General features: G+C 37.2%; 1 protein-coding gene across 9 annotated transcripts in view; it reads right to left on the bottom strand.

Annotated features, from left to right (window-relative positions):
- The window catches only part of hoe1 (OCA2 melanosomal transmembrane protein hoepel1), a 46181-nt gene that overhangs the window by 8069 nt on the left and 14431 nt on the right, over nucleotides 1-23681 (bottom strand). For 6 of the 9 annotated variants that reach the window (XM_076132570.1, XM_076132571.1, XM_076132569.1 and 3 more), the window contains 12 exons: nucleotides 9551-9654; nucleotides 8761-8875; nucleotides 7747-7807; nucleotides 7434-7566; nucleotides 6739-6887; nucleotides 5093-5294; nucleotides 4180-4328; nucleotides 3530-3733; nucleotides 2909-3024; nucleotides 2224-2362; nucleotides 988-1123; nucleotides 193-290 (listed from right to left, as the gene is read on the bottom strand). In XM_076132570.1, the coding sequence (XP_075988685.1) occupies nucleotides 193-290; nucleotides 988-1123; nucleotides 2224-2362; nucleotides 2909-3024; nucleotides 3530-3733; nucleotides 4180-4328; nucleotides 5093-5294; nucleotides 6739-6887; nucleotides 7434-7566; nucleotides 7747-7807; nucleotides 8761-8875; nucleotides 9551-9654 (1606 nt within the window). Of the gene's footprint in view, nucleotides 1-192; nucleotides 291-987; nucleotides 1124-2223; nucleotides 2363-2908; nucleotides 3025-3529; nucleotides 3734-4179; nucleotides 4329-5092; nucleotides 5295-6738; nucleotides 6888-7433; nucleotides 7567-7746; nucleotides 7808-8760; nucleotides 8876-9550; nucleotides 9786-23681 lie in introns of all 9 variants that reach the window. The other 3 variants (XM_076132572.1, XM_076132573.1, XM_076132574.1) reach the window with 1 other exon arrangement.

The following is a 23681-nucleotide window of genomic DNA, read 5'->3' as shown; positions in this document are numbered from 1 at the left end:
GATTATGGCGTGCTTTTATGTATGTATGCAAGCATGCTATTCGTATCAAGTGGCGTTCTATGGGTTATGCCTATAACATGGAGTGATATTATGATGTGTGTATGAATGTAACATGTTATAATGTATAAAAAAGCCGTACCATAAGTGATGAGTAGCGCATAACTAATAGCACATGAAGGGTGATACCTTTACCTTTTTCTCTAGCGCGCGCCGCACGATGTCCTCGTCCCGGGAGTACGACGACAGCGACGCGGCCGCGCGCCGCCATACTGCTATCTCTTGACGGAGTTCTGTGGTGGACAACAGATTATACAGTTTATGATTAAGTACTTATTAGATAACTTATCTACTAAGTAGCTCCGATTAATATCAGCTTAGCCTTTTTCCAAACTATGTTGGAGTCGGCTTCCAGCCTCCCCGGATGCAGCTGAATATCAGTACTTTACATGAAGCGACTGCCTATCTGACTTCCACAACACAGTTACCTGGATTATAACACGATACCCTTCGGTAAGACTGGTTGTCAGACTTTCAAGCTTCTGACTACAGTTAACGACTGTCAACGATCTTCGAAAACGACACAATTTAACGTGCCTTCCGAAACACGGAGGAACTCGATATGTATAAGATGGTCACCCATCCTCAGAACATCCTCGGTAAGCGTAGCTTAACTTCAGAGATCGATCCGCGCGGCTGTCGTTAACTAAGCCACGAGCTATATAATACTAGCTGACCCGCGCAACTTCGCTTGCGTCACATAAGAGAATCATAATTTTCCCCGTTTTTGTAACATTTTTCACTGGTACTCTGCTCCTATTGGTTGTAGCGTGATGATATATAGCCTATAGCCTTCCTCGATAAATGGGCTATCTAACACTGAAAGAATTTTTCAAATTGGACCAGTAGTTTCCGAGATTAGCGCGTTTAAACAAACAAACAAATAAACTCTTCAGCTTTATAATATTAGTATAGATAAGTATACTGTACCTAATATATCTCTAGGCACGCTATGCCGCAGTTTGTTGATGTCTCTGAACATATATCTGAGTTGCACGTATGTTTGTACGGCGACCACCAGAATGCCCACGCCCATGTGCAGGGTGAAGTTTGTGAAGTTTATGTCCTGCAAAATAAACAAACATATATATAATACAAGAAAGAATTAATTACTCTAAGCATATCCCCTCCCTAGTTTGGGAGAAGACCATTGCCCAGCAGTGGAACAGTAAAGGGTTTAAAAAAAATTACTTCTGTACTTTCGAGTATCGAAAGTTTGACATTTAAAATGTACCGCCAAAATAGTTACTACGACACCCGCTAAAGGCGCTGATCAGATTGTCATACAAAATTTCTAGATGGCTAGCCGGTTGTCGGTAGTCGATAGTGGTAGAGAATCGAGCTACAGACCGTTTACTTTGAGTTACTATCGTAAACTGCTCAATTAAAAAAAATATTGAAGCCTAATGAGGATCTTCTCTCCGAAACGTTAGCCATTTGTAACCTAGGCCATGTGACTGATGTCCGTGGAACACCGATTTTCAAGTTGGAACCGCGTGAAATTTCACCCCCTTCAGGGTGGAATTTCCAAAAATTATCTCTTAGTGCTCCTCTTCACTTCCTAAGGAATTTTCATAACAAATTTTAACATTCTACGCTCAGTAGCTTGGGCTGTGTGTTGTCCATCTGTCAGTCACTCAGTAACGGATCAGAATTATCAATAAATTAATTGAAATAAAGGAAACTAGCTGACCCGCGCAACTTCGCTTGCGTCACATAAGAGAGAATGGGTCAGAATTTTCCACGGTTTTGTAACACTTTTTACTGTTACTCTGCTCCTATTGGTCGTAGCGTGATGATATAAAATATGCTTTTTTTTCACGGAAAATATTCTTCAAAATTATTTATATCTCTTAATTATTGACGTCGCGCTAAGGCATATCCGCCATTTAAACAGTTGCCATGACAACGGAATTTTGATAATTCAATGTCATTATAATGTTGATTATTCGCGACTTCGTTCGCCACCTGAATTTTCCCGGGAAATGCGTCATTTTTCCGGGGTAAAAAGTAGCCTATGTCTTTTCTCGGGTATCAAAATATCTCCATACCAAATTTCATGCAAATTGGTTCAGTAGTTTAGGCGTGATTGAGTAGCAGACAGACAGACAGAGTTACTTTCGCATCTATAATATTAGTATGGATAGTAGTCTAAATACTACTTACCGCTTTTATAATAGACGGGTGTGTAGCTATGATGACATTAGGAGGGTCCCCCACGGGGGTGGCGGCGCCCCCCACGTTACTGAAGATCACCATCGACATCAGGACTGGCACTGGGTTCAGTTGCGTCACTTCACAGAGCCTGGGGGATACGAAAAAGGTGTTCACGGAAAGTAAAGTTACTTGTACAAGAACAGGAATAATTTTCTTGTTTGATTTTGTAGTCAAATCTAAGCCCTAAGTATAATAGTGGCGTGTGCTATTTTAACGTTACACTTGCAATGCATACCTACGGTAGGTATCCGTTGATTTACAAATTGTGCTTAACTTTAGATTTACATATTGCTTTTAATTAAAATTTAATATTAAAGATGTCTAAGTTACTAAGTATTATATCTCATCATTCTATCATTTCATCATTATAAATCTTTTTAGAAAATCTACTCCTTTTGTAATTTTCCTAAGACCAAGTCAATTAGCTTTGAAATTAGCGAAAACACAACTAAAATCGCAATTTATATAAAAAAAAATTCTATCGAGGTACCAATTTCTTTCAAATAAATATAGGAAACTTAGTTAATAAGTATTAAACGCAAATTTCATAAAAACATCTTAAATTATTTGTCAACACTGCTAAGACGAAAATGATTTTAATAAGGGCCTCAAGCCTCAAGGTCAAAGACCTTACCTGATGGTAACAGGTGTCATGAGCAGCACAGTAGTGACGTTATCCAGGAATGTTGAGAACACAGCCGTGAAGAAACACAGGCAGTTGATGAGAGGCCAAGTCCTGCCACCGGTCACCTGCGGGAAGACATTTTTGATTTAGTACCTGATTACCGGGTGCGCCCATAGCCAGTTGCGCTCACCGGTCGGTAAACGATCTGTGGGTTAAGCAACCCTTGGCACGGTCATTCCATAGATGGGTGACCGCATAGTGGTATTTGAGCTGGGCGTCTCCGTGCTTCGGAGGGCACGTAATAAGTCGGTTCCGGTTGTTGTCTACTAAGATATAGAACTTGAATAACTTTGAACTTTCGTATGGTTAGTGGTCAAAACTAGTGTCAAAGTTGTTCAAGCCGCCTGAGAGGACTGTTATCTTAATTGACAACAACCGGGACCGACTTTTAACGTGCCCTCCGAAGCACGGAGACGCCCAGTTCAAATACCACTATGCAGTCACCCATCTATGGAATGACCGCGCCAATGGTTGCTTAACCCACAGATCGTTAACCGACCGGTGAGTGCAACTGGCTATGGGCGTATCACATCATCTACAATTTTAACGCCATCAACTAGGTCTTCTTACCTCAAAAGCCAGTACAGCAAGGTAATCAAACAGCCCAGTCTCAGCCAAGATGGCCACCAGTAGCATCATGCTGAACAGCAGCAGTAGCGTCTCCACATCCAGCCAGGAGACCAGCTCGGGGAGGGAGGGTCGTTCACCAGCTAGTGCCAGGACTGCTACAGCGAGAGACGACGAGAGAAGGGCTGCTATTGTACGGTTTACTATCTGAAATTAAGAAAGTTTAATTTTAAAATTATGAATTGAGACACTAGACTTAATCATTAATCTAGCCTTTCTTCCAAACTATGTTGGAGTCGGCTTCCAGTCTCACCGGATGCAGCTGAATATTATACATATATATATATTTTACATGGAGCGACTGCCTATCTGACCTCCACAACCCTAACTGGATTATAACACGATACCTTTCGACAAGCCGACTTGTCAGACTTTCAAGCTTCTGACTACTCAAGAACGACGGTCAAAGATCTATCAAAATTACCGCAGGGACATACAATTTAACGTGCCTTCTGAAACACGGAAGTACTCGATACGTATATATTATGGTTACCCATCCAGTCACCGACCTTGGCAAGCGTTGCTTAACCTCAGAGACACAATCGCGCAGCTTTTGTTATGAACATACAACGCAAAAGTTTAACACAACTTACCTCAAATATAATAAGCATATATAGAGTGATCAGTAGTATAGTGGCGTATATGATGCCTTCCTCAGGGTCTAACGGGTTGAGCTGGTAACTGATGGTCAGTGGGACTGTGTTGTTGCTGGTTGTACTCATGCGTAGAGTCACTTTTGTACCTGAAAGATTATTTATATTATTTACTAGCTGATCCTAGCAAGTTTGCTTGAATTAAAAAATAATTGCTGATCCAGTAGTTTATTTTTTCTACAGACATACATTTTTGCGATTCATTATCTATTCTAATATTTTAAAGCTGAAGAATTTGTTTGTTTGAACGCGCTAATCTCAGGAACTACTGGTTTTTTGGTCGATTTGAAAAACTCTTTCAGTGTTAGATAGCCCATTTGTCGAGGAAGGCTGTAGGCTATGTATCATCACGCTATGACCAAAAGGAGCAGAGTACCAGTAAAAAATGTTACAAAATGGGGATAAAATTATGAATCTCTCTTATGTGACGCAAGCGAAGTTGTGCGGGTCAGCTAGTTGTTTTATAGATAGTATGGAATTTTAAGTGCGCTAGTCCAACCCACACTTAACTTTTTTTTTGAAGAATTATATTATCACTAGCTGACTCGCGCAAATTCGCTTGCGTCACATAAGAGAGAATTTTCCCCGTTTTTGTAACATTTTTCACTGTTACTCCGCTCCTTATGACCGTAGCGTGATGAAATATAGGCTATAGCCTTCCTCGATAAATGGGCTATCTAACACTGAAAGAATTTTTCAAATTGGACCAGTAGTTCCGAAGATTAGCGCGTCCAAACGAACAAACAAACAAACAAACAAACTCTTCAGCTTTATAATATTAGTATAGATAAGCCTTTACTCTTCTTACAGACACTTTTCAGAAAAAGTTCATCATACAAAAATATCTACTCACCATTTCTTCCAATCTGGTCCCACCTCGTGATCTCCTCATGTACCGCAGCATCATACTCGTCCGTATCATTGACGTAGTACCTCGCGTCACTGTGGACGATGGGCAGGCTGTCTTCGAGGACCAAGGTTCGACTCTCAGTGGAGCTCGGCGAGAAGTCCAGAATGTCCTCCGGTTGCAGGTGGATGTTCCATTTTGAGGAGTTCTGGAGGAAAGAAGAAGAATTTAATTTATTCTATTCTGTCGTATGGTTAGTGGTCAACCTAGTGTCAAAGTTGTTCAAGCCGCCCGAAGGCCTTTGACGTGGCTTAACGACTGTTATCTTAGTGGACAACAACCGTGACGACTTTTTCGTGCTCTCCGAAGCACGATGACGCCCAGTTTAAATACCATTATGTGGTCACCCATCTATGGAATATTCGCGCCAAGGGTTGCTTAACCTAGATATCGTTTACCGACCGGTGAGCGCAATTCACTATTCGTAAAGTCATTAATGTGTTAATAAAATCTTTTCTCTACACAAAAAAGCCCGATATTTAGGTACCCCACGAGCTCACTGAAAGAAACCTAATGAACCGTGTTTTCATTTGTGATTCTTGAAGTCAAAGAGATTTTATTACAAGTTCATACATACTATTATTGCGAAAAGACTCTTTCTCCGACCTAATAATATGCATATGTATGTAGTAAAAATGCATGATCGAGTTAATTCCCATTTGATATTAGATTACTCGTCTATAAGTGTGAAAGGTAAATATTGACACAATTACAGCTGTTTGTATAACAATGTAGATATGAGTGTTGCATGTTATTCTTGCGATCGTAAAACTGTTATGATTATTGTCACTTTATTTACAATTGTAGTCTTGCCTGTGACCTGTCCACGTGGACTTTATTGCTTACTAGCTGACCCGCGCAACTTCGCTTGCGTCCAATAAGAGAGAATGGGTGAAATTTTTCCCCGTTTTTGTAACATTAATTACTGGTACTCTGCTCCTTTTGGTCGTAGCGTGATGATATATAGCCTATGTCCTTTCTCGGGTATCAAAATATCTCCATACCAAATTAATGCGAATTGGTTCAGTAGTTAAGGCGTGATTGAGTAGCAGACAGACAGACAGACAGACAGAGTTACTTTCGCATTTATAATATTAGTATGGATTACTTGCATAGTTGCGCCTTAGGACCTCTCTAAGGTATCAAACTTTCTTTGCACAAAATTTCATTCAAATCGGTTCAGTGGTTTAGACTTAAAGTGGTAGGCACCCGTAGTCAGTTGCACTTATTGATCGGTAAACGATCTGTTGGTTAAGCAACCCTTGGCGCGGTCATTTCATAGATGGGTGACCGGGTAGTGTTGTTTAAACTGGGCTTCTCCGTGGTTTGGAGGACACTTAAAAAGTCGGACCCGATTGTTGTCAACAGTCGTTAAGCCACGTCAATGACTTTCGGGCGGTTTGAACAACTTTGACACTAGGTTGACCACTAACCATACGATAAGAAGACGTGTCTTCCGAAACACGGAGGAACTCGGTATGTATATATGGTCACCCATCCACTCACTGACCTTAGCAAGTATAGCTTAACCTCGATCGATTCGGGTGGCTTTTGTTTTAAACATGTAACGCGAAGGTCTAATAGTTCTTTACCTGTTGAAACTCAACGTCGCCATCAGCCACGGCTCGATGTAACCACAGCTGCAGACTGGAGACAGTGTCGTTGGTAGCTGCCTGCGCGAAGGGACCCTTCAGAGTGATGAACACTTTCACCCGTTCGTTGCTGGGAGGGAGCTCGTATACTGGAGGAAAAGAATACAGGTTTATGAAGGTGCAATGTAAATAAGATTGTATGTAATAGAAGATAAGGTTCAATATGCAAAATTATTTGCGTCTTTAATACTAAAACTACAAAAGTCCGATCCGATGTGACGCGACAAATGTGAGTAAAAAAATTGTAATAAATAAATAAATAAATAAATTTAACCCATTACTGTCCCACTGCTGGGCAAGGGTCTCCTCCCGTAATGAGGGAGGGGTTAGGCCTTGAGTCCACCACGCTGGCCAAGTGCGGGTTGGGGACTTTGCACGCCCTCAAAAAATTGTAACATATTTTTTTGTTTTATAGGCTTAGTAGGGAATATCTCATCAGTCTAGCCTTTCTTTCAAACTATGTTGGAGTCGGCTTCCTGTCTCACCGGTTGCAGCTGATTACCAGTATTTTACAATTTATCTTACAACACGTTTCCCTTTGGTAAGACTGGTTATCAGACTTTCAAGATGTTGGTAACTAAGCCACGAGCATTACAAGAACATAAAGAACAGTAATGGGCTAAATATTGTTATACCTTTAATATCTTCCTGGACGGCAGTATGCAGCACCACCTCAGATCGCTCCATGTTCATGAGCAGTGACACTGTGAGCAGCAGCCAGCAGCAGACCAGCGCGAACAGCTTCACCATACGAAGTACATGGTCTATCTGTAAAAGAAATCATATACTAATGACCTTATTTTCATGTATTTGTAAAAAAAATTCTTTACTTAATTTCCTTCCTTTATTATTTTTAACATCTACTTCTTCTAATTTCTGTTACCCTTGCTACTAAGAAGAGTCCTTTGCCTAAGAAATCTGTAGTTAGGTACATTATTTTCTACAAACCTTTTTCTTTTTGACAGACTTTAATTTCGTATCATCATTTTCGTGCATTGGCTCCATTAACCTGTAAAACAAACAGACAAACATTAGACTTATAATTTTAAAATAACGGTCACATTTGGAGGTAGATTGATATCAAATGGTCTCTCATCGATTGCTATCCATGCATGGTTTATCGAAGTGCCGATAAAATCTATACTAATACTAGCTGACCCGCGCAACTTCGCTTACGTCGAAAAAAAGAGAACGGGTGAAATTTTTCCCCGTTTTTGTAACATTTTTTACTGGTACTCTGCTCCTTTTGGTCGTAGCGTGATGATACTCGGGTATCAAAGTATCTCCAAACCAAATTTCGTGCAAATTGGTTCAGTAGTTTAGGCGTGATTGAATAGCAGACAGACAGACAGAGTTACTTTCGCATTAATAATATTAGTATGTATACTAATATAATAAATCTGAAGAGTTTGTTTATTAGTTTGTTTGTTTGAACACGCTAATCTCAGGAACTTCGGGTCCGATTTGAAAAATTCTTTCAGTGTTAGAAAGCCCATTTATCGAGGAAGGCTATATCATCATGCTACGACCAATAGGAGCAGAGTACCAGTGAAAAATGTTACAAAAACGGGGAACATTTTGACCCATTTTCTTATGTGACGCAAGCTAGTAATATTTAATCGGCTCCATGCCTGATATCTCGCCTCAGGTTACTTTGTAGATAGTTAATTGGTTTTTAATTATTCTGTTCATTAGTTGTATCGTATCTGCCGATGAACATTGACCGACTAATAACTAATAGATGGGTGACCGCATAGTGGTATTTGAACTGGGCGTCTTCGTGCTTCGGAGGGCACGTTAAAAGTCGGTCCCGGTTGTTGTCTACTAAAATAACAGTCGTTAAGCCACGTCGAAGGCCTCTCGGGCGGCTTGAACCACTTTGACTCTAGGTTGACCACTTACCATACGACAAACAAACAAACAAGCAAATTAAATGATTATTAAAAATTGTTATTTACTCACCTATTGGTAGCATCCTTAAGTACATCATTGGCCTCATCCCTTCTCGCCTCCACGTCTGTTTTCTTATCAAATATCGTTTTATCTCCCTCATTTGCGATGTCTGCCTCGATCTTACCTGTGAGAAATATGCATCATGTTCATACAATTTTATTGTTCTGTAACCTGCTTGAAACGGTGAAGAAAATTAATGAGAGAAGACCTATAGAGCGATATTCTAACCGCCACATAAGTTTCAGATGGATCAGCGCCTATAACGGGCGCCGTAGGAACTATTTTTGCAGTATTTGAGGACAGATTTCTAATTCAATTCTCGTTACTCGATAGTATAGACTGCTAAAAATAGCATTACTGCAGGCTGAGAGTTCTTTAAACAGTTCTCAAGTGGTGTCGACTGCAAACTTGTAGTTAGCGTGTAAGATGGTAGACCCTATACATCACATAAATATGTCTGGAATATCAACCCATTCATTTGTGAGCTCAATCGGCATAAGCCGAACTGAGTCGAGTCGGTTTTGTTGTTCGATAAATAATAGCCACCTTTACACACACACTCTATCGCGAATGAAACAACAATCGCGCGTGTAAGGGGAAAGGAAAGACCACGCGCCGCGCTCATCTGTCCGCGCCCGCGAAGAAAATCGCTTTCGAAGAGCGCGCTGCTTTCCCGCGCGTAATCCTGTGCGCTCCTAAGAACGTGCGATACAGTGTGTGTGTAAAGGCGGCCATTGTCCAACTGAATATGAGGGTAGCAAGCCCAAAAAAATAATCTAAAGAGTTAAAATAGACTCACCATGTTGCTGCTCGTACCGTTGCTTGAAAGGCGCCAACAGCGGATCATACTTGATTTCATCGGGCAGATCCAGCCAGATCTCCACGCTCCCCGGAGTCAGGTCACTGCAGGACACCATAGAATACATACTGCCTTGCCATTTACTCTTCTTCTCCTTACCCCTACCAAGCTCTTTGATTCTTTGCAACATTTCCGCCATTTTGTCACATTGGTTTACGTTAGGTGATGTTTAGATCTGATTGTTGGAATATTTGATTTTTGGTTGAGGTTTCGTTTGCAAGGTTGAGTAATATTTGTGTTATGGCATTTAAGAGTAAAATGGACTACTTTTCATAAAAATATGTCAGTACCTAAGAGTAAAAATAAGATCGATGATGATAGTCATCAGAAAAAAAAAGAATCTGAAGCTTGTATAAACATAGAACTAAAGAAGAATTTTAAATAGCCTTCAAGTAAACTCAGAATTGATCCTGAGATTGCTTTCAATTGATCAAATAACTATCAAGTAAGCAGTAGCCCTAAATTTTGGCATTAGAAGGCAATGACAGGAGTAAGGACTTAAAGACGATATTTAATATATTTTATTTAACGGATTCGTAATAAGAAATAGGTCATGTTATTTACATTAATATATTGTTATTTAGTAAATGCGAAAGTATCTCTGTCTGTCTGTCATGCTTTCACGTCTAAACTAAGGTACCGATTTTAATGAAATTTTGTACAAAGATAGAGCTGACTTTGGGATAGCACTTTTCTTCAATGGGTAAAAAGGGTTTAAATGTTTGTATGGAAATTCGGGACTAAGTCACTAAACCACGCCGGCGAAGTTGCGGGCAAAATCTTGTTAAATTATAAACCGCATCATATTAATTATTCTATCCCCTATTTTGTTAATAATAATCTATACTAATATTATAAAGCTAAAGAGAAGAGTTTGTTTGTTTGTTTGTTTGAACGCGCTAATCTCGGGAACTACTGGTCCGATTTGAAAAATTCTTTCAGTGTTAGATAGCCTATTTATCGAGGAAGGCTATAGGCTATATAACATCACGCTACGGTCATTAGGAGCGGAGTAGCAACGAAAAATGTTACATAAACGGGGAAAATTTTGACTCATTCTCTTAGGTGACGCAAGCGAAGTTGCGCGGGTCAGCTAGTTAATTAATAAGTTTCAATCTAGTTTCAGTAACACGTGTCTGCTGCAGTTTTCCCATACATAGTTAGATATAACATGATACATCTAGTTTTTATATAATACTCATTACACATAATATTATTATAATTGCAATAGTTAATAGTGCTCTTTATGACGTATATAAATTATGATTGGAATATAAAAAACTCATTGTTTTTTCTAGGAAACAATTATTACGTGAGTTAAAGCGAAACACACTACAGGTGGTCCCGAGAAACACACATTTCTTTGTTTTAAACCGTCCCATAGGTAAGTACCTCCTCCCGAGAAATTATTTTGTATTTGGCATTAAGAATTTTCTCATTGCTGGGCACCTCATTCTTTATTTCTGGGTACAATTTTAAGTTAATAGACCCTAAGCTATATTTCCTGGTAGTTTACCTAATTATCGTCATGGGAGGCTAATGCCGATAGATTCGCAACTATAGTAACTTTTTTTGAAAAAATTACATACACATAAAATCGTGCCATTTTTTCATATCGGTAGACAAAGACCAAAGACGATTAGTGTAATCAAATCTGTGAGAATAAGGGCTAATAACGAGACGCGGGAATTCCCCGAAAATTCTGGATTCTCAGGCCACTTAGCAACCGAAATTGAGCAGTGCAGGTCTAATTGGTTAAAATAGGACTCAAAAAAACTAATTTCAATGCCCAAGGTTAAAAAATATCTATTTTTAAGCAACAATTCAATCTTTCTGAAACGATTCGTTCATGCGTACTTAATTTGCGATCGACTGTTAGTACAATTAACAGTTTTTTCAATAGACATCAATTTTAAGTAGAAACTGATGTAATCATCAAAATACAACATTTACATAGTTAAGTATGTGTGCTAACTAAACAGTAGATAGATACTAATAGATAGGTTATTGAAAACGACTGTCAGGAGGTAAGAGACTGTTCGTCAATCAGGTTAAATTGAGCTTATTAATTGAAATTTTTATAATTTAACAATTATTTGAATTGAGGCACGAAATGGACACTAAAAGTTGCATGAAATTTGTGGATAAAAAACCTTGCAAAGTATTAGTAGAGGGGAGGAGGGGGTTTATGACACCACGAGAAATTAGTACACGATGAATGAACTACATTTCAGCAACCATTGCCAGTAAAATTTCGTACGATAAGGCTTAGTTCAAGACACTTTTCAGCCTACATTTAAATTTAAATTTAGGTATTCAACTCTCCATTACAGAACACGAACAAATAACCAAAACTAAAACCAAAAAATACTCAAAAATACCACACAATCACAACAGCGACATCTATTATCCACTTCACTGAACTAAAATCCGCTAAAACGTTGAAATTTAACACAAAGTTTAAACAATAGAGAGTACTTGCCAAGTTCAATGGCCTTTTAAAACTGGTGTGATCCGGTATCGGCCGGCGAGAACCGCTTGGAACCACCTCGAACCGGTTCCATTACGTCACTACGTTTCTAGGCGCCATATTGTTTTTGTTATACTTTTTTATGGACTTTCCAATTCGCATTTGCTTTTTAAATTTGTTTGTTTACGTTTGGTGGAAGGTGGTGGGGGTCTGTTATGATTTCAAATATTTTAAGTAATACCTGAGTACTTACCTATTTATTTTTGCACGTTACATATTAAGAGTAAATTAAAAAACACAATAATCATGGATACAGCATAATATCATATGACAAGATGTATAAGTTGTGAATTAAGCATGGAAAGTTCGTAAAGATCGTATCAAGTATTCAAGTGACGTTCTTTGGTCTCTGCCTACCCCTATGGGAGTAAGGCGTGATGTTATATATTTCGATCGAAACAAATAATGTATCTTAACTTTTAATTTTCAATCTCGTTTAAGACCCGTTGCATTATAATATTATATCACGTATGTATGTTTGTATGCATGTACGTACTAACTGTACCTATCCCTAAAAGGTAGGAGCCCTTCGCGATCCAAACTACATAATTATCACAGTACTACTTGTCAGTTTAATTAACAGTTAACACCTTGCCAAGGTTAACTAAATCGCGTAAATACCCGTCTATGTAATGATTGTTGTGTATTACAAGATATAATGTAAAGGGCTTTTTTATAAAGATAATTTTTAAAGCATAGCTATTTTTTCTTCCAAATCAATTATTATATTAGGTCGGAGAAAAAGTATTTTCGCATTATAGTATGTATGAACTTGTAATAAAATCTCCTTGGCTTCAAGAATCACAAATGAGTACACGGTTCATTAGGTTTCTTTCAGTGAGCTCGTGAGGTACCCAAATATCGAGCTTTTTGTGTAGAGAAAATATTTTATTACAAGTTCATACATACTATAATGTGAAAAGACTTTTTTCCCGACCTAATATACCGTTTAAATTGCCAGTTGATCCTTAAAGCTTTCTCTCGTGGGTAAATTTTGAAAATAAAATTAACTTAAAAAAAATATTGTTGCCTATTTAATAAAGGGGTTTAACTACCTTCATGTTAAATTTTGTTAAAATCGGCGAAGCAGTTTAGATGTGAAAGAATAAAGTTCAACAGACAGACATTATTGATATGGTATATCTTATAGTACAGCACCACCTTATTACACAATATAATGAGTGTAATAGTAAACATCAAACAACTATGTCATTGTTATAATTTAAACTAAATAAACCTTTATAAAAACTAAGCCATACTAATGTTCACACGTGAAGAGAGGGCGCAGTGGTTAAAGTAGTCGCCCTATCGCTATCATTTCTCAGGGGTAATGGGCTCTACATCCAAGCCGATATCTAATATATAAAATTCTCGCGTCACAGTTTTCGTTGCCACACTCCTCCGAAACGGCTTGACCGATTTTTACCAAATTTGAAATGCGTATTCAGTAGGTCTGAGAATCGGCCAACATCTATTTTTCATACCCCTAAGTGACACTTTTTTTTTCCATTCATATTACAAAACCACTTTTGCTGGGTCAGCTAGTATTTGAATATTTTTTTCCTTTATGTAATACGCGATTTTTTTAAAGCAAGACTGAAGTTTAGTAGTATAGAACAAGTTAACATCGTTTAGATTCTAAATTCTCGGCTGTTTGTCTACCGCGTGTTTACAATCATGTTAATTAAAGTACGTAGCTGTAGCAGAAAATTAATTAATTAAAAATAATTTGTAGTAGCTTCGCAATCATCTAAAATCATGATCATATTTTGGCCAATACACACATACCCCCTTATCATAATACACTTACTAAAACCTTTAACAACTATATCAGAATCCGTTCAGTAATTTTTGCGTTTATCGCGAACAAGACAGACAGACACGTACATTATAATGTAGCGTAGCGATATGACGTCATAAATAAGGGTCTTATTTATTCATCTAATTATCATCAAATTTAAAGGGTTTAAAGTTTATATTTGTTTTGCAACAGAGGTGAAAATAAATATAGTTCTAATTGTAGTTACATTGGGCATACTATTTTTGGGTATATCTAAAATTGTCGAGAACTTGTTAAAATAAATAATATTACAATGGAACTGTGCCCTTGGAAGGTAAGCAGAGGCACGTGCAACGATCCCTACTCGAAAATTTTATAAGTAATATTTATTAATAAGGAAAATATTGTCTGTTTTAAACAAAAACATTTCTTGGAGGGTGCAAAAGCGACTCTTAAATTGTATTAGAATAATTAAAAGGACTTAAAAAAATTAAAAATTCTAGCCTGTGGTTAGATAAGTGCCCGGTGTATAATAATAATAGGATAATTTATTCAAATAACTTAATTTCATACAATTTAAATTGCGTCTAAAAGCTACTTAATAATAATGATCGTTGATGGTGAAACTTCAAAATATTTCATAAAAAGGGGACCCACAATTTAACTTGCCTTCCGAAACACGACATGTATAAGACGTCACCCATCCATAAGACAACCTCGGCAAGCGTCACTTAACCGCAGAATGCGATCCGTGTGCCTTATGATATTTAGCCACAAGCGTATTTCTATACATATGTAACAAACAAAACCCGTGCAAAGCCTATTCATTTAAAATTGTATTATGTACAATAATCTTTTATCTAAAGCCATGATATTGCACGGCTCTTAGCATATGAATACGTGTTGATTCTAGACCGACTGAAACAATTAGCCGCTACGTTTCCGTCCATTGTTTGAGTAACTCGGCTATGTAACTGAAGATGGGGGATATGTTTCAGAAATTCGATTTCAAAATTATTATTTTCCTTTAGTCGTCATTGTTATTGATATCCTGTTTCTATCCATTCATACATAATATTAGGTCGGGGAAAGTCTTTTCGCATTATCCAAATCCAAAATCCAAATTACAAGTTCATACATACTATAATGCGAAAAGACTTTTTCCCCGACCTAATATAACGCCTGTTATACCCGAAGGTTTACAAAGCGCCCCATCATAAGGAGAACCATATTGCTAAAACTGATCAACATTCCTAGCGGATTCAGCGTCTAACAATTAATTTTTCGAAGAAATTTTAATTGTCAAACGGTGGCTACTCTACAGCTCCGAAAATTGCGCTACAAGCCCTCCTAAACTTTTCTATAGTATCAAGGTCTAATCATGCGTGTTCTTCTTATCGTATGGTTAGTGGTCAACCTAGTATCAAAGTTGTTCTAGCCCGGAGGCCTTTTACAGTGCCTCTGATATCTTAGTAGACAACTACCGGGACCGTCTTTTTACGTGCCTTCCGAAGCATTTGTACTCCTGGTTCAAATATCACTATACGGTGACCCACCTATAGAATGACCGCGCCAAAGTTGCTTTCCCGATGGACGCAACTGGCTATGGGCGCTTAAATGCGTCATAAAAAGATACCAAAACGATTGCTTCATAACGCCAAATCGATACATTGCACCATTGATAAGGCTTATCAATACTTATACTAAGTGTGTAGTACTTGAGTTCACGCATTTCCTTCTACGCATTGCACTCAAAGTTTGAGATTGCACTTGCAATGAAGGTTGTCTCGTTGCTAACTGGTTTTAGGCAGTTTTATCCAGGTAAAGGTGGATCTAGGGGGTTTAAAGCCTTGAGCAGGTATGAAGCAAAGCGTCGTAAGTCAAGAAATTATTCCACTATGGTAGGTACATAATATTCTTCAACAAGATATTATGCTCACAAGAAAGTTATGTAGGACTAGTTGAATGCCCCGACTTCGCCCTAGATAAAAAGTAATTTTACACAAAACCTTATACATATACACATAATATACCAATAACGCTTATTCTACGGAAAAACCACATGAAAATCCATTTCGTGTATTTTCGTCGTTAACAGACTCGGTGAGGGTATTTTAATTTATAATATGTTGTGATGATAACATGATTTGACGATAGGATGGGACTAACACAGTAAAAGGAGAAACGCGGGTGTATTATTCACCTCTGCCCACATCTTTGGGTGTAACAGGCATGATAATGAATGGAAGTATATAATAAAGTATATAAAGAAACTCCTGAAAGTAGAACTAGTAGAACGTAGCCTTACGCATCGAGACACGACAATGAACTGCGATGGCTTGACGTCATTTTTCGAGTCAATTTTTTGAAAATCTGAAATATTGCATAGTTATTTACTAACTTTATATTATTAAAGCGGAAGAGCACTCTTATTCCGTTGCAGACATAATAATCCTTTATCGTTTCGATAACACTTTCCTACACGCATAATGCACTTGTATTTCAAGAAGCCACTTGTTCTGAAGGTTGTCTGGTTGCCAACTGGTATTAAGCAGTTATAACCAGGCGCTACACGCAGTCACTGGCTCAGGTGCTTTCCATAAAGCCTACGGCATTTTCTGGAACGATTACACTCAGGCCTAGTGAATGCAATCCCGATCTCGCGGGATCCCGATCTCGCGAGATCCCGTGTATTTTTTCGGGATCAATCCCGAAGCATAACATGACGAGATCCCGTTCGGGATTGTCGGAGAGGGCATTTTCAGCAGCTGGCTACATTCCAATAGACTTAAGATGCCGATTAGAAGCTCGTACTATTGATACACTTTGTATTTTAAGAGGCTACTTTCAAAATGCCATGTGATTACTTTTTATTTTGATCTCCTGGAGCTACACCTACTTTTTGAATTATGTTCATGATATTGCACCTGTTAATTATGTTACGTTGTTAGTAATATTCAAAAATAAAGGCTTTTATTTTCTTTCAAATAATAATTTATTGCATTCACCACACTATCACACGCATATTACATTAAACAAGCCGTTCGAATTGTATTATTTTTACTAACTAGACGGGATCCCGAAAATCTCGGGATCCCGCGGGATTGATATTTCTGATCGCGAGGGATCTCGAGTTGACGATCTCGAGTCGGGATTGCATTCCCTACTCAGGCCTATTTCAAAGCGTAAAAAAACATCAAATATTAGGTACGTATTTAACCCCTAAACTACTAACTAAGATTAGAGATGGTTATTTCAGACTTGAAACTTTAGCTGGGGAGGTTAAAGTCGGACATAGTTACCCAAATCTGAATTATTTTACTTTCGCTGAGAATAGCGGCACGCATTCAGGTCACGTTATGCCAAACTCATAACAGTAGTGTTTTTAAGGATAATGATTGTGTGTGTGCTTTTTCAAATAAACAGAATTATGTGAAACTAGCTGACCCGCGCAACTTCGCTTGCGTCACATAAGAGAGAATGGGTCAGAATTTTCCACGTTTTTGTAACACTTTTTTACTGTTACTCTGCTCCTATTGGTCGTAGCGTGATGATATAAAATATGCTTTTTTTTCGCGAAAAATATTCTTTAAATTATTTACATCTCTATAACGAAGTCGCGCTAAAGTATATCCGCCATTAAAACAGTTGCCATGACAACGTATTTTTGTTAATTTAATGTCATTATTATATTAATTATTCGCGACTTCATTCGCCACTTGAATTTGCCCGGGAAATGCGTCATTTTCCCGGGGTAAAAAGTAGCCTATGTCCTTTCTCGGATATCAAAATATCTCCATACCAAATTTCATGCAAATTGGTTCGGTAGTTTAGGCGTGATTGAGTAGCAGACAGACAGACAGACAGACAGACAGAGTTACTTTCGCATTTATAATATTAGTATGGATGTACACGAATAATTGCAGAATTTTCCATAACGTATCATCAACACAGTGTAAAACTGTAAACAAACGTTAATTGTCACTCATTTAGTTTTTATGTCATAGTTCATTGTGGCTATATAGAGTTTCGACAGGTATAATTTTGTATATATCCACCAACTGTGTACCAGAGGACAGTTATCGCAAACGCTGGAGATCCAAACGAAAATGGGATGACCTAGACGCATTTGAGAAGAACTGGTCGGATCTTGCCATCGATAGGACGATTTGGTAGGAAAGGGGGAACGGTTGCACAGCGGTAATCACGAGCAAATATTGCCAGAAGGAAGGATTTTTTTTTCTCGTGAAAAAGGCGGTAGTCCATTAAAAATATTTGGAGACTAGGGTGTTTTGCCATTTGGTACTTACATATTTTTTTTATCTTACTTTGTTTCAAAAATCAGTCGAATGACAGAAAAAAATATGAAGATAGCTCCTTCCTTTTCTTGTCTTTATCCCACGTTACGTGGAATTAGCAGAAAACGATTCGACGTTCAAAACATACTGTAAAAGGGGATTTAGCTGAAGTTTTACGACCGGCTGTCAGCCTGACGATGGCCTGATGTCACTTTGGGTATCAACCCTCATTTGCGAAAATAATAATAAGGCTATAGGCTATTAAACATCAAGCAACAATAACAGTCAGAAGAACAAGCAGGCCCTACTAATAATGCAGCCGGAAACGAATAAATCTGCAATACGCAATCAGTTTTCCATCTGCAATACTTATCTAGTTTCCAATACGTACAACAGTTGCCAATAATAGAACAATCATAGACGAAACTCCTAAAAACCAGTTACCTCTGGTACCTGTGCTATCATAGATAACGCGATGTTTTTTATGTTCCATCAACAAGGAAACCTAGATAAACTTATCTAGTTGTATAATAGAAGCTTGTGGTTTGTCACGTGTGGGGTTTTTTACTCGTGTCTCATATAAATGTTGTATAACGGGTTCGAATATCGGTTTGAAGTATTTAATTAAGTTAGAATGTGTATTTTTCTATTTTATTTGTAACATTACAGACATTTCTAACATTACGACGTTCCATGTAAAAGGAGGCAAGCCTATAATTATTGCCATTTCGTGGGCACGTTACTAAACTCCGAGCTACTATAAAGAATAATTTAATTTAATTTAGTATAGTCGAATAGCACTTTGCCGGCCCGGAAATCGAACCAGAGACCTCGATATTAGTCTTCATATTATTCATCTTTATTTAAAAAGACCACTCCCGCTTTAAGAATTGGTGTTGTGTCTTTTATGGGGACTTTTACAAATTACAAACAACGAGCACAAAGTACAACCAGACCCGAAAAAATAATATTATTTGTGGATCGCACTAATAATTGTTTCGATACAGTAATCTCTACATTCGGTACTATCGAGTAGCGATCGATATCTAAAATGTATGAAAATAAAGTTTCTACACCGCTCGCTAGAGGCGCTGTTTTCATAGAAAATATTATTATCAGGTCTAGGGAATTAGGAAATTAGCTCTCTGCAGTTGTATATACTGGCCAAAAGCAGTTTCAGTAAAAATTAAACTAAAGTAAACGAAATTGCACTCCCTTACTTAGTTGCAAAGTAATTGGTGTTCATGATTTGTATGTTTGTAAATAGCACCGTGACTACGTAATTAACGCAAGTAAAGACTTAACAAGGTAAATTAAATAAATCTATTGTCATTATTTATAATTGTGTTGCGTGACTAACTATGTTGAATTAGAACTTTAAAACTAAGTTATGTAATTCTTAAGTGATAGCCGAATGGTTTAAGTTGGCACATCCCACGCAAGTGGTCGCAGGTTCGAATCCGAGGCAACACACCAATGACTTTCGAAGTCATGTGTGTATTAGAAATATTTATCACTTGCTCTAACGGTGAAGGAAAACATCGTGCTGAAACCTTGCGTGCCTAAAAGTTTAATACATTTATTGAAGGTATACAAAGAACCCAACCCGCACTTGGCCAGCGTGGTGGACTCAAGGCTTAACCCCTACTCCTCGTTTGGGAGGAGACAAAAATAATTGGGAGGAGATAAAAATGTTACAAAAACGGGGAAAATTATGATTCTCGCTTATGTGACGCGAGCGAAGTTGCGTGGGTCGGCTAGTTTCTAATAAACGTAGGATTCTTAAGGAGTGTTGACGAAAGACAGGCCGTTTGTAAAAAGTTAACCAAAGAGTCAAATACGTACAAACATCTTAATGCAGAAAGATTGTAATACTATTGGCATATACAAAAACAAAATAATCTCTCAAAAAACCTTTGAACGAGATCAAAGTCTATTCAGAAGCTAGTTTGATACAAATTAATTAATTTTGGCAATAAACATCTACAATTTCGCGATATACAAGATTGATTTAAATTCACGTGATAAATACAACTGGAAAAACGAGTTTTTTCGTTATAATTTATAGAGAAAGAAGTAATTAAATACTGATTCAAGGACATACAATTTAAAACTTTAAATGTTTTAGCAAATTAATGAGAAAACACATTTTAAGCTATGTTTAAAGTTTCAAGGTTCAGCAGCCGCGCGGATCAATCTGTAAGGTTAAGCTTCGCAGGCCGAGGAAGTTCTGTGGATGGGTGACCATCTAAGACATATGAAATTGTACGTTAAATTGTGGGTACCGGCTGTCATTTTCAAAGATCTTTGACAGTCGTTAACAGTAGTCAGAAGCTTGAAAGTCTGACAACCAGTCTTACCGAATGGTATCGTATTCTAGGTAACTGGATTATGGAGGTTCGATTTTTATTTATCAGTCAGACATAATATATAGACATATCCTTCATTCTTCCGCTCGTACTTATACAATTTATCACCCCACAAAACATAATCTGAATTGGTTCAGCCGTTTAGCAGTAACACACTGCCAGACATATACTTCCTTGTACAGTACCAATAATATAAGTATCAATTTAAACTTTACCTGACCGGAACATCAAACTCACTGATAAGCAGATACATAGCAAGATAGTTAGATTATTCATATGAATGTTAGAATGTAAAAAAATATAAATCATCACGGAAGTGTCAAGCATTGTAAATCTTATCTACACATCATTTTTCTTAAGTGTTTTATAACATAGATTCTGCCTGCGACTTTGTCCGAGTTCTAACACACGATTACAACAAACATACAAACAAAAACACAAAGATCATCAGCCTAACGATGACCTCCATAACCTAGTTACCTGGGTTATAACACGATACCCTTCGGTAAGACTGGTTGTCAGACTTTCAATCTTTTGACTACTGTTAATGACTGTCAAAGATCTTTGAAAATGTCAGCCGGGGTAATTTAACGTGACTTGCGAAACACGGAGGAACTCGGTACGTATAGCATGGTCACCCATCTATAAAACAACCTCGGCAAGCGTAACTTAACCTGTAGTTACTTAGCCACGAGCTCTTTTAAACAAAATTACACACAAACACGGATAAATACACATATTAATTCAGAAATAACAGTATTTCTTCGTTATCTATGGTACACAGAGCTTGTCTATAGTGTTATCATAGACAAACATTGTCTATTTATCGAGCAACATTATCTTAAACTATGAACCTATGCCATCAATGTCGTTTTGCTGTGATTTGATTTATGTTTTAATCTAGATGGGCAGCTTTTAATAGTAAATGGTAATGGTTTGATTTCCGCGTCGAAACAATTTTTTTTTTGAGATTTTTTTAGCTTAGAAAAAAATGTGTATTTAGCTAGAGAGCCTAGGTTGTGTAACTTATGGCAGCATGTTGTAAGGTAAGCTCTTGGGTTCATTTTCAGGGCTAAGAAAAAAAAATGTAACTAATTTTTTTTGTGTTAGATAGCCTATATATCGAGGAAGGCTATAGGCTATATATCATCACGCTACGACCAATAGGAGCGAAGTAGCAACGAGAAATGTTACAAAAACGGGGAAAATTATGACGCATTCTCTCTTATGTGACGCAAGCGAAGTTGCGAGGGTCGGCTAGTTATAAATATAATTTGTAAATACTCGGCTATCACATCTATTGTAAAGTAATACGTATTTAAGTCCCTTAAATCTCTCGTTAAAGATTGACGTCATTCACCTTGATAGGGATTACTTACAGTTTGTATACTGAGTTCATTATTTTACTTTACCATAAGCAGACGATATTTACCTAGATTTCAGATTTATAACCAATCTATAAAGTACTACAATATACTAGGTAAAAATGCGTTCATTCATAGCGAATCTGGGCGGTAAAGGATTAGATTAATTAACCTTTAGTGCGGACATTTAATAGAAAGGTTTCTGTTTAGTTTCAGGATTTCAGTGAGAGCGTCTTCATCTAAATCAAATTCTATAGATTCTCATTCTGGTAAGAAAAGGTGATAAAAAGTATGTTTTATTTAACAGGTTCACGAGTTCTCCACCTTTCCTCAAAACACAAAAAATTGTTTATAAAAATTCCTAAATGCTCTCCAAACTGCTTGATTTAGTAAAAAAAAACTTATTTTAAGGCTTCAAAGTATCATATCTCCGAAACGGTGAGTCCTAATCTAGGTTGAATGGTACCAACGTATAGCAGACTAGTTGCATGTACATAGTTTGGACAACCGTCTAACACCCTGTATAATTTCAAGGACCAGTAAATGTGCTAAAAATGTATTACTAAGTAGAATTTTAATGTTGGATATTAGTTAATTATCATTTAGCAAATAAAGATCTAATGTAATTTCTTATTAGTTAATAGATTCGATAATTAATTACAATTTCGTTCACTCATGAGTCGTTTTAAATGCAAACTTTTTTAAATAAAAAAGCAGCGAAATAATAAGCAAATAATTTTCGAAGTTTCTAATAAATTAACGAAAATATGCTGATATGTTATTTTAATCATAAAAGCTCATCTTAATCAATTATTTTTACAAAATAAATTGCCTAATTGACGAATGTTTAATGCTTAATTAGGTATATTTAATACTTAATCTTTGTTGTCAGTCAGGTAGTCAGTCAAGTCAGGCAGTCAGTCATTAAGGTTTTATTTTGTCCGTATATTTACAATCTTTTCACAAAGGGTTATCTAATATTTATTTCAACGTCCAAACTAGACGAGTGAAAAGTAAACGAGTCACAGTTTAGGACATAATAACAAATATGTTTGTCATCGTGATAAAACTATTTTTATGTAAACATTGTTCACGGAAGTAAGCGTCAGTTAACTTTATGTTTCGGAGTATAGCAGCAAGTCTTTATGCAGAACTAACAGTAAAATTTTATATTTTTCGTACTATAGCCCGAATTTTTGCAGCTAATTAAATAGACCAATCCGGGTATAACAGGCTTGATTTTATGTATGTAGAATAGACAAGCGTTTGACATTAAAATTACCTATAGAAAATAGTTTTAGTGAAATACGCCAAGGGAGCTGAGAAGGTATTTTTACAAAACGACCGTTTCTGACCGTCACTTGGTCCGTGTGTAAAGATTTCTCGGGATATAAAAAGTTTAAACTTAATTTTACTAAATTATTTAAAAATGCAATTAGTAAATTGGCCATAGTTAAACGGAAACGATCCAACCCACACAGACGTAGTTTCGAGATATTTAACTTTTAAGTTCAGATCACTTTAACTTTGGGACTAACTCAGGACTATAACTTCATGGTGGGTTTGAATTTTACTTGGATTGTTTTCGTGATATTAAAATTTTAACTTCAAGGAGTGTTTTGGTATACATAACTCATTTTACCCATAGTGTGGGTTGGATCCTTTCCATTTAACTATGGCCAATTTGGCCTGATTCCGTAACAAATAACTACAACAAACTTCTGCTTTAT

Source organism: Anticarsia gemmatalis, chromosome 28 (assembly GCF_050436995.1).
Source record: "Anticarsia gemmatalis isolate Benzon Research Colony breed Stoneville strain chromosome 28, ilAntGemm2 primary, whole genome shotgun sequence".
NCBI classification, from domain to species: Eukaryota; Metazoa; Arthropoda; class Insecta; order Lepidoptera; family Erebidae; genus Anticarsia; species Anticarsia gemmatalis.
This window is presented reverse-complemented; position numbering and strand designations above follow the sequence as displayed.